General features: G+C 32.4%; 1 protein-coding gene across 6 annotated transcripts in view; it reads left to right on the top strand.

The window, feature by feature from the left end:
• Cad99C (cadherin 99C) overlaps positions 1 to 12,067 on the top strand; it is a 243,147-nt gene that overhangs the window by 157,540 nt on the left and 73,540 nt on the right. For all 6 annotated transcript variants that reach the window (XR_013029256.1, XM_076505837.1, XM_076505839.1 and 3 more), the window contains 3 exons: positions 2,981 to 3,097; positions 9,936 to 10,067; positions 11,498 to 11,625. Coding sequence is in view for 5 of the 6 variants with exons in the window: in XM_076505837.1 (XP_076361952.1) it covers positions 2,981 to 3,097; positions 9,936 to 10,067; positions 11,498 to 11,625 (377 nt within the window). In the remaining variant the exon portion in view is untranslated. The remainder of the gene's footprint in view (positions 1 to 2,980; positions 3,098 to 9,935; positions 10,068 to 11,497; positions 11,626 to 12,067) is intronic.

The raw sequence follows: 12,067 nt of genomic DNA, 5'->3' as shown, positions 1-12,067 counted from the left end.
ACATGGGATGCTAATCCACTGAAGTTAAACAGTTTGTAATGTTCAAAGTCTATGAATGTTCCTGGTCAAATATCTGTAGCTTCCTGATTAACAAGAGTTAATCATAGTTATAGCTTCTGAGGTTTATGATATACCAACTGCAGCAAACCAACAATATATACTGTCTCTTTGTGCATCAGTTCATTAACATGAGGCAAGGTTCTCAAAATTTCAATTGACATCAATACTGGCAGTCACTAGTATCTAGTTGCCCTCAATAATGTGTAATATATACACATTAATACATTGTTGATTCATATATTCAATCACCTTGAACAAGTTTTGTGAATAGGCAGGAATTTTGCTATACTGATTTAACAGTATAAGTTACATGCATTTCTAAATGTATGTTTGATTGAAACAAACATCATTATTAAAATAAGTATATAATAATAAATCAGTCACAGGTATTGTCTTAAAACTGTTTTGGGATGTACTTACACATTTTCTCTGGTGTTCATAATGGCTTTTGGTAGTTCTGGTTATCTAACCTTTATTTTTCACAAGTTTAAATTTAAACCAGTGATGTTACTTGAATTGTCCACTCAGAGTTAGTTTTACAACAATCAAGGAAGATGTACAAGAAGGACTTGCATCTGATTTTCCTCTACGACTTCAAACTTGGATGAAAAGCCACCGAACCTACACGGAACATCAACCAGGCATTTGGCCATGGATCTGTTACTGAATGTACAGTTCAGCATTGGTTCCAAAGGTTTTGACATGGAGATAAAAGTCTTGAAGTCCATAAAGGTCATGGAAGGAAGCCATTCTTAGATGAAAACATATTAAGGGAGCAGTTGAGCCAGACCCTCACACAGTATTATGTAAGCTTGCAAAAAAGTTAGGTACAAGCAAATCAAGCATTTTGAACCATCTGAGTGCAAATGGAAAGATGTAAAAGTTGGATAAGTGGGTTCCGCACGAACTGACTGAAGATCAACAAAATTGGCGTTATGAGACCTGTCAAACATGACACTCCAAAAAATTGAACAAACTGGGAATCGAGGTTCTGCCTCATCCACCTTATTCCCCAGACCTTTCTTTTACATATTTTTATTTTTTAAGCACTTTGTCAACGTTTTGAACAATAAATGCTTTCAAAACCAGGCAGCTGCAGAAGAAGCTTTCAGGGAGTTCACTGACCATAGAAACTCTGATTTCTACAACAGGGACATAAACAGCATCGTTACACATTGTTGCCAATGTGTTGAAGCAAATAGTGGTTACTTTGATCAAAGCATGTTTTACAACACTAATTTATACTTTTCCAAACTTTGCAGTTCAAAAACGACATTTATTTCTGGACAACCTAACACTATGAATCACGAGTAAAATGTATTTATCATTATTTTGAAATCAGCTTGTAATTTATGACCTCAGTCTATACAGCCAAAGTTGCAAAATCCAAATATTTTGTAATTGCTCAGTTGCTGCTCTGGGCTTCATCAAAATAATATATTGCAATTTTTTTACTTTTGTGTGAAAGAAAATTGATTTTACATTTTGTTCATAATTACAACATTGTGCCTGTTCACTATACAGGTAAACAGTAGGTAACTAACTTCATCTGCTTGCACATATAAGTGTGACTTCATGAGATAATAAAATATTAAACTGATCCCTCATTTGAAAAATTGATTAACAGAGTTCTGAAGTTGGCAATTTGTTTTTGTTTTTTTTACTACAACTTTTCAGGAGTGAAAAGGAATGCTGATGAAACAGCAGACAATTAAGGCACTTTGTAAGCGAGAAACTTTGGATTAAATCAACCAAACAATGATAAGTTACTCAACATTCAGCTTCTAAGTGTCATTGTGAGAAGTGCGACATTTATTTCTGGATAACCTAATAATTTTGAGTTGGAATATTTTCAGTTTTTAATATTTAAATATTCAGTAGCCACTTGAAAAATTGTAAAAACTCTGCTTTTCTTTGTATTTATTTCTATAGAAGTCACATTTTGTAGAAAGCTGGTGTGAGTTTTTATTAGATATTGCTTAAGAAATGGAAATAAAATAAGTTTAACATTCGATTTCCTTCAAGCCAAACTGTGAACTTGTTACAGAAGAAGTATTGATTGGAATAGACTTGAATAAGTGAGACCCTTAATATTAAGTATATTATCTAATACATGTCAACCCACTGTCAGTTTAGTTCCATCTTAGCATGGAAATCGATGTTAGAGACTTCTCATGTACATTATGTTTGTCTGAAGGGATACAATATGCTAGGCAGTGGTACAGCAGAGAACTTTGTCATGGCAGAAATGTGTGAAATTCTTCAAAAAAGCATAATGGAGTTGGATGTTCTCAAATTCTTTGGTGTCATATCTTTCAATATATGGTATGTGTGTGTGTGTGTTGTTGTTGTTATAAGTATGTCACATTTTCTAAGTTTTATTCCATTTTTCCTTTTTGTGGAATAACTACTTGAATGATTCACTTCTCATTACAACTTTAATTTGAAAAACAAGTTGAACTTTTGACCACCAGAATCTGAATAACCCAAGTACTTTCAACCCTAGTCTTTGTTACTTAAAGAAATATTCCTCAGTGAACTGATTACCTTCAATTTTGTTACCTTGCTTATTGATTTCATGAGCTATAAGGACCACTGCCATGAGTGCAGAGTAGTTTTCAGAGTTGCTGGAGGTTCCATAAACTTTTGATATTCTGCTAAAATACTCTAAACTTGCAAGCCATCCAGCTTTGCTGTAGAAGCATGTGTAGGCCTTCCAGCTAAGTCTCCTGAGATTAAGAATTTCTTTCTACCAGTATTAGTTGTAAAATAACTGACTATCATTTCTAGGAAACCAACCCAAGTCCTTGAAACCCAAAAGTAATCTAAAAAATGCGAGTCATGTGCCCATGTATAAAATTAAAACATTGTGTTTTTATTGAAGATTAATCAGTTATAACACAAAACTTTTCATGTGTAGGACAAGAACGACATTCCTCCTATATTCTCAGTTATTCTTCTCCCTATTCGTCTTCAAGATACAGTTCCACTGGGTTCAACTGTTACAACTGTAGTGGCTTCTGATGGAGATGGAACTGTAAGAAAATTATAAATATAAATATTAGTTTGCAATTATATCATTTTTGGTATCATTTTATGAGTTTATAACTGCAAGAATAATAATGTATTTTTATTGTTAAATCCCTTTAGAGCAAAAAAAAAATGTTCTTATGGCTATCCCCACTAACATTTTTATTTCTATGATTTTAGGTATGATTCATGAAGATGTTACTTTTAATAGCAAATACTCCTTATTTTAAGTTTTTATCATATCTGTTTTGTCATCTTTGAACTTGCTGTATTATTAATGCATATAATAATAATAATAATAACAACAACAACTTCCACTCAGTGTAAACTATGCACTCAGACCTAACCTTAAAATAACCTTATCCTCTATTATAGCTAATAACATGTATTTTTCTTTTGTTTGTACTTGTATAGATTAGAATGCATTGTTTCATTAGTTGGGGTGCCCTTGCTGTGTTAGCACTATTTTGGGCTGTAATTCTAATAATATCTCATGACATTTGACTACCTTAAGAAATTCTAGTTAGTCCTAAACACATGTATTAAGCTAACAACCTGAAGCAATCTTAATAATGAACAATAAATAAAAATGAATATTAAGGACATTTGAAACTCTAACTAGTATAGCCAATAATGCTATTGAAATTAAGAATAAATAAATAGTATAGTGTATCCTGCACATTTAGTATGGCATATATTAATAATGTTTGGTTTTTCTCTCTCTTTTTTTTTTCATCCTTAGCAGATGCACTTAAGTTTATTGTAGGGAATAATATTTTATCATTTGCTTTATATTTATAATTGTGTGTTTAGTAATATATTATTTGTTTTAGATTTGTTCCAGTGCTGCTTCTAATGATAAATTACAAGATTAACCTTGAGTTTAAATTTCAAGATTAACTTTGAGTTTAAATTTCAAGATTAACCTTGAGTTTGTGTACATAACCAACACATAAGTATGAAGATAAACATACTATAACTCTGAAAGTACGTAATGTATCTTCATGAAATTTAGCAAGTTTTCAGTAAACATTAAACATGTTTGTAGACAAAAAATCAGATTTTTTTATTAAATATTATAACTAAAACCTTGACCATAATTATATGGAGTCAGAGTGTTGACTGCTGCAATTGAAAAATGATTTACATTTTAAGAATAAAAGTACTCTTCTTCATTTGAAATTTTTAAATTTCATTTTTGTAATCTCTGAAACCTCCTAAGAAAAAGTATGTTTTTTGCTATTGTTGTTACCTGGAAAAACTTTATCTGTTATTTTCTGTACTGTAATTCTGTACAGAGTAGTCAGTTTAACTGACATCTTAACTACCTTTAGAAATTAGGAAAAAAATCTGAATTACTCTTTTTTTCTTTCTGCAATGACTCTCAATCATTATTTTTCATTATCTTACCTTATGTAACTTAAAAATTTTTAATGTTTGCATTTTAGCTACACATGAAAAACAAGAAATATAGTACATATCTGGCTCTTATTTTTTACTATCAACTGTTGATGAAATTTAAACTTATTTTTTTTTATACTAATGATAATAGTACAGTAATGTTTTTATTTGATTAAATAATACACTTGAGAACACAGATTAATAATGTGTAAAAACAGACATTAGCCCATAATTGTAATATTTTTTCTTATTTTCCAACTGTACGGTAAAGGTCTTTAGAAATTCAGCAAAGTTTATTGATTTGATTCCTGTGAGGAAAATGTATAGAACTTGAGGCCGTGCAGACAAGTGTCTCTACTGAAAATCATTTGATAGATTAAACATATAACTTTAAATTGGTCATATATAATGTAGTATAAAATTTCAGAGAAAACTTATCAATTTGAAAAAGAGAGGATATGCGAAGTTGGTCTGATTTTCTGGTTTATGGGTTTATAAACAAATAAGATTGATGGCTATAAATTTCATGCTCTGCCCAAATAATATTTCCAAAATATACTAATCTTCTCTCACACTCCAAATATCATTTGACTGCTATAGTTTTGCCTATCTATAGCAATGGTTTGAATATTTCTTGCTTTTTTCAGTCTTTTTTCCCATTTAATTTTGTTTAAAGATTTCTGTCACATGATACTCTCTCCCTACGAAAATGCACCCTTTAAGTTGATACTGTATACAAGCATCTCATTCAGATAATATTATCAATTTTTCTCGACAAAGCATTTATTAACGAGTTTCTCTGTACTATGATTATTGGAGATAATTTGAGTATTCTTTGTGTTACCTAATCGATTTTCATTTGACAAGCTAATGTATGATATGAATTCCTGCATTATTATGTCTGGCACAGAGGCATATGAGGTTTCTCCTATCCCACCTCTAATACTGGGTGTTGGTAAATAGTTGAAGAAGAGGGGGTAGAATCATTCCCAGTTGAAACTGGCAATGATTTTATTCATAGGGAAATGGAGACACATACATTCAGTTTGGTGGCATTCCTCTGAGGCTACAATTAATGGCAGTCCTGAACATTCTGTAAAAAATTAATTTTTTTTCTCCTTTCTTTATTCTTTTAGCTTCTGAGGAGGCCACTTTTGGACCATCTGTCACAGACTTCTTTTCTTCAATTGGTACATTGAGTGTATGATGTTTATAATCTTTCCCCAGTTGTTTTTGAGCCTGCACCTTCCTTGATGGGTGAAAGATCTGGAAACATATACTAATTCTTTTTCTATCCACTGATATTATGGTTCATTTGGAGAGATTTACTGTTCAATTACATGAAAGGATAACTATCTCTTCTCTGTTACAGCATATTAATATTCTCAAAGAGTACATCTGTTTTTGGAAATCTAGGGTTCTAGAGCAGAGTTTATAATTAATCTGAATAGATTGCAACTCTTTAGGTTTCATCTCACCTTGAGTTATTTATTATCCCTATAGGCTTTCTTAGAAGACTCTGAAGATCACCATGTTATTGATGACAAGTTGGGACCATTGTTAGCATGCATATTGGTTCAATAGTTAACTTCTACATTTATCCCTGTTATCATTGGTATCTTGACTTTTCCTCAATTCCTACAGGGTGTCACAGTTTCACCCCTGTTTGAGGGTTCCAACCCTCTAAATCAGTCCCTCAGCACCCAGAATAAAATTGTTCAGTATCTTAGGGTTCCACCATATGGTCGAGATGCTACCAACGGCATCAGTGAATATTGTATGTTTTGGGATCTGTGAGGGCCTGGATACAAGAATTTCTGAATGTATTACACAACATGTCCTTGAGTCAGCATTAGTCATCCAGTTCACATCTTCACCACCATTATCCACCTAACGTGTAGTCTTCACATCTCTGAGTCGAGTTCAATGGACTTCCATCCATCTCCAAGCTGTGGAATAGAAAATGCAACTCTTACTCACTCTTTCTCTCACTCTGCAGAGGGTTCTTTCTTTTTTTGAAATGTGGGCATCACATTAATTTCTCATTCCTTTGAGATAAGCACACAGTAAATCTTTATATGACCAATAGATCAAGAATAATAATTCATTGAATTCCCCAGTTTCTTTATTCAGGATCATACTCTTCAATCTCAAGGGGTGATTAGATCAGATCTGTACTAATATATGGGTTCTTCTTCCATCACCTTATCCAAAAATCAATATTTTTATAGATGCCTCTCTTCAGGGATGGGATGCATACTTCCAACAGTCAGAAATTCTAGGGTGTATGCACAGATGGGAGGAGTTCCCTACACAGTGGTTTAGACCTTCTTGCTGATCAAAGGGTAATGTCTTGCGGTTTGAACATGTTAAAAAGAAAATAATCAGACTTCACTTTGTTGTCTTGCTTTCCCTGTCAAGAAGCACTTGGTCCAGGGCGATTTGTTTTGGAACTTTGGATTTTCCTTCTTGGAACAACTCCTGTCATATCACCCTACTAGCTTGCCATGTACCACAGACAACATCTTCAGAGGCAGATCAATTGTTGAAACAATTACCAGGATCCCCGACAGAGTGGATGCTGTATTACAAGGTTTTTCTCTTGGATTGGCTCTTCTTTTGTAACACTGATGATTGGTTTGTTGACTGCTCATTGAAACACCCAATTACCAACCATTTGGTCTCTGGTATCTCACCCTTGGACCTTGGCAGTAGGTACATTCCATCAGGTGAGAATGGGATTACATCTCCAGGCAATCCCATCAACTCGTATGCTTCCCAAGGTACAAGCTATAATTCCTTTTAACCCATTGTTAGGTATTGTTGATAACACTGGATTGGCAAATACATTTCTGCTTTTGCAGTACTTCAGAAGTGCTCACTTCTTTTGATCCCTCTTTGGCTATCTCTAAAGTAACCATAATTGGACATCATACATCTAACTATCCAGAAGCTCCAGCTTCAGACATGGATGTTATGTAGTCCTTTCCACAGCATCAGAGTTTAATTTCTAATATTGGCATGCATTTGTCTTAGTCTTTGCTTAGTCTCATAATGGACATCTGTCAACAGAAACTGCAAACATATTGGAAATTGTGTACTAAGAAGAGGTTGGACCTACTTTCATCAGAAGTGCCAACTATAATTTGTCTTTTTTGATCTAGCTATTTTCATCTTCCACAATTGCCCTGTATAAGGTGGCCTAATGAACTGCCTTGCAATACTCAAGATGAAAAATGTTTGAGTTCCCAGCACTCTTCAACTTTCTTGCATTGTTTTGGGTCTTTTATCCCAAATGACCATTTATATTACTTAAGTGGTATATTGAGGTGGCATTATATGCCCTTTCTCAACATTTATTTGGGACCTTAGTCTGAAGGTTTAATTGTCCTTGCTGCTGACCCACAGATACTGTCAATCAGAATGGTTTGTGCTGATTGTCCAGACTGGTTCTTTTTCCCTAAGACACTGGCAGCCAAGAAAGGGGATAAATCCTTTCTACCAATTCATATTATTACTGTTTCTCACTTCTATGACCGATCAACTCTCAATCATATGTTATGTCCAGTGAGAGTCTTGAATTATTATATTGCCCATACCTATGTCTTTAGAGGTATGAGAATGACTTTTTATTCATTGGGACCCTTCAAAATTGATCCATATGACTACAGGTTGGAATTCACTCACAAGTGTATACATATGTACGTAGATATGCTATTGTCCAACTGCCCTAACCACTTACCTGGAATATAGGGGGACTATGACCCTATAATTCCAACCCTGAGCTATGGAACCTCAGTTATGTGGTTGGGGCTTGGCCAGTAGTGATGACAGATCATGTAACAGTCAATCCAAACTACATGAATTAAGTTCTAGATGAAGAGCATACTTGTTCTAGATGTAGTGAGGTTCTCCCACTAGGATAATACTCTTCTGTTGGCATGCCTATGATCTATGTAGATGCTTTCTTTATGGATAATACCATCTACCTTATCCATGTGGAATTGTAGCTGCAGTGCAAGGAAGGTAGATATGTTTGGAAACTAAAGTTTCTTAAATTTCCAATAATACCTTCCTTTACACTCTTCTGCCCTTCCTCTCCACTAAGAGCCAGTGTTAGAGACATCAGAATGAGTCATTTTCAAAATACTTATAACATTATACTAGGATTGAGGGTGTAGTGACCTAGGTGGAAAGTGTCAAATGACAAATACTGCCAAGGTTGAAAAACTGGAGCATGCAAGAAAATCAATGCCTAGATGGGCAAAGGAAGGAAACCGTGAAAGTCAAGTAATAGCTTTAGTGTGGGAAAAGTTAAGTATTATTGGAAATACATTTATGATTTAAGAAAACGTTAACCTGTATTATAATAAGTAAATTAGAGAAGAGGGAAGGCATAGAGAGCAAATGTCATAGTTCTTATGCTAGGGAAGATTGACAATTTTTTAAAATATTTTCTCATAAAATTAATAACTTAATACTTAAATAATATTAACATAGTTTAGTAACTATGCAATGACACCAAGTGTATTTCTACACAATTAATAATAAGGTAGTTTAATTAAACTTCAAAAAAGGTTGTGACAAAAGCAATTTAATTTACCCTTTTTAAAGGGTTAAATACAGATAGAAATGATAGTTGTGATTGTTGTTATCATATGTAAAAGATTGCAAAGTATTAACTCCAACTAAAATTTGTTAATTTCAGAGTAATTTATCATCATGTGTTAGAATTGATTCTATAATTTTCTTTAGCCATTGTTTATTAGTTCTTTGTATTTTGTAGTTTAAGTTTCACTAAACATTTGTCACTAAAATTAGTTTTATTCAAAACTGTTAAAAATACAACAAGTTTTAGTTGGCATTCCTTATCAAGGTTTATCACATGGTAAGAGAAATATTTCATTCCGTCAAACATTAAAATTAAAAATATGGATATGATTTCTTTCAGTGTGGTAAAATTGTCTGGTCTGCCTTACAATTTCATAGGTATATCATTAAAAATATATAACAAAAATTCTGTAATATTTGAAAGTGTTTTTTTTAAATTAAAAGTTCTGAAATATTTTGTTTCATGCATCTTCTAGTATTTGATCAAAATATGTGAACAATTTGAAAACTTATAATATTTTTTAAATAATTATAGCAGAAGAAAGCTAATCAGGCTTTCTTAGAAATGTATAAGTTATAGTCAGTATTTGTTGGCTCTTTACCTGGTTTCGACAGTTAGTGTTATTGATATTTGTATAAGCATATATCACATATTTCTGTAAAGGTTATTGTTGCAAAGCAAACTCTCTTTACACTTTTAGTATGGAGAATATGAAAAGGACTAAGAATGATGTTTCTTCATGAATTTAAATTCATAAAATCTTTTTGCTTGTTACCAATGTGATGCAAGTGTAGGATGAATCAAAATAAACATTATAACTTTTTACTTTTAGTCACCTGGAAATCAAGTACGTTATGTAATCAGTGGTCAGGAGAAAGCTCCAAGTTACTTTTTTATTGATGCCAATAGTGGTGTGATATCTGTTAAAGATGATTTACGAAAAGAACCAGATTCTGAGTACAAGGTATGTTCTTTTTGTATGCAAGTAATTTTATATTTAATAATATTAAGCTCTTTTTATACTGTTATTTGTGCATGAATAAGAGATACAAAGTATATAATCAATGATGTTGATGTTAATTTGGCATGACTATTTAAGTATTAATTTAAAATACACTATATTACCTTTAAAAATACCCATTTTCTATCATCCTTTGCACTTCCTTATAGACTAGAACACTGATAGAACAGCAATATGTTATTCAAAGAATAAAAATCAACTCAAATTTTGTATTAGACATAGAGAATTCATAGACTGGGAATCTCCTGGTCTTAATCCAAAAAGCTAAAGACCTATTTCATTAGGTAATACATTTAACTTTCTACCTGTCAGATGTCTAACATTTTCTCCAGCACTGCAAAATATTTTGGAGAAATTATGTTCTTTCATTCACTGTTCTCTAACAGAACTGTCAAAAGAAGAATAAAAGTGCAACAAAAGGTAGAAATACCTCAGGATTTATGATAAACTGAAAGATCTTCACAGATGAAAAGACATTCACTTTAGCCTTGATGTCACTTTTCTATTGCGGAGATTATTTGAAATGGTTGAGTCTAAGAATCACTCATCCATGTTTTGCATTCATTGATTTCTGATTAAGTTAGTTGTAATGAGATTTCTGAATAAGAATTTTTGTTGAAAGTGTAAGATATCTGAAACTACATAAAATGCATATTGATGAAGTGTAAAACAGCTGAAAGATGCTCCAATGAACATAGGCCTGCAAACACAAGAGTTGCTTTCATCTCTTGTAGAGAACAGTGTTTGTGTGTGTGTGTTTTCTTATAGCAAAGCCACATCGGGCTGTATGCTGCATTTACTGAGGGGAACTTAACCCCTTATTTTTAGCATTGTAAATCTGAAAACTTACCACTGTACTAGCAGGGAACTTGTAGAAAATAAAATAAATGTTGTTGTTTTAAGCATGAGGCCATTCTACTAATAACATATCAAGAATTTGACCAAGAAAATGCTTCTTGACAACAAACATGTATGACCTAGCCTATCATCACTCACTGAATACTGATGTAAAAACTCAAAAGAGTAACAACTGGTAACAGGAATGCAAGTTTTATGTATTATAGGTTTAGCTTTTTATCTCTCAACAAAGACATAATTTGTAATTCTCAAAGTATTGGTGATAATGTGTAACATTTGGGGTTTAATTAATATGGTTTGTATTTGCTCTAAAGCTCCTCTATTCTTTTTGATGTTTTGTTAAAACTATTCCTTACATTTCTCCTGTACAATTTTGGGACCGTGCAGAGAGGCCTGTAGGACAGTCTTGGCTATATTTTTATTATTGCTGTTGTGATGATTATTCTTGAGGTTTTCAATGAAAATATAAATGCAGTTTTTATGGTAACTAATATTTAGTACTGATTGCATGTAAGATTGAGGTGAAAGCACAAGACTTGGGTGAACCTTCTTTGACAGCAACAACAACGGTAATTGTTTACGTGGAACACATTGCTGCCATTCCATCAAACTCTGGACTAGGATTTGCTGATAATCACTATACGTGAGTAATAATCATTATTTTAATGTTGTATGTGCTGAAAAAGTATTGGATTCAGTCATTTAATCCTATCATTATGATTGTGATGTACATTTCTTACCGAATGGGAAATATATGTCCCAGTCACAGTAAATGGGTTAAATATACTTAACCTATAAATAATTTTGTAAGTTAAGTAAGATTGTGTAATAATTTCTTTTCATTATTTTTCCTGCATTTTAAAATATCAGTTGAAAAAAATTAATATTTAAATATTTTAATTTAGGATAAGAATTATTTATAAAGTGTAGGTGTCATAACTGAAACAGCTGTAAATTTCACCTTTCCATAACTAGTTTAGAATATAGCTTTATTAAAACGTATTCAAATGACTTTTTTTTTTAAATGTTCATGCACAGTTTTTGTGTGTAGCTTAATATTTGTTAAAACCAAATATCAAGAGTCT

Source organism: Tachypleus tridentatus, chromosome 6 (assembly GCF_004210375.1).
Source record: "Tachypleus tridentatus isolate NWPU-2018 chromosome 6, ASM421037v1, whole genome shotgun sequence".
NCBI lineage: Eukaryota > Metazoa > Arthropoda > Merostomata > Xiphosura > Limulidae > Tachypleus > Tachypleus tridentatus.
This window is presented reverse-complemented; position numbering and strand designations above follow the sequence as displayed.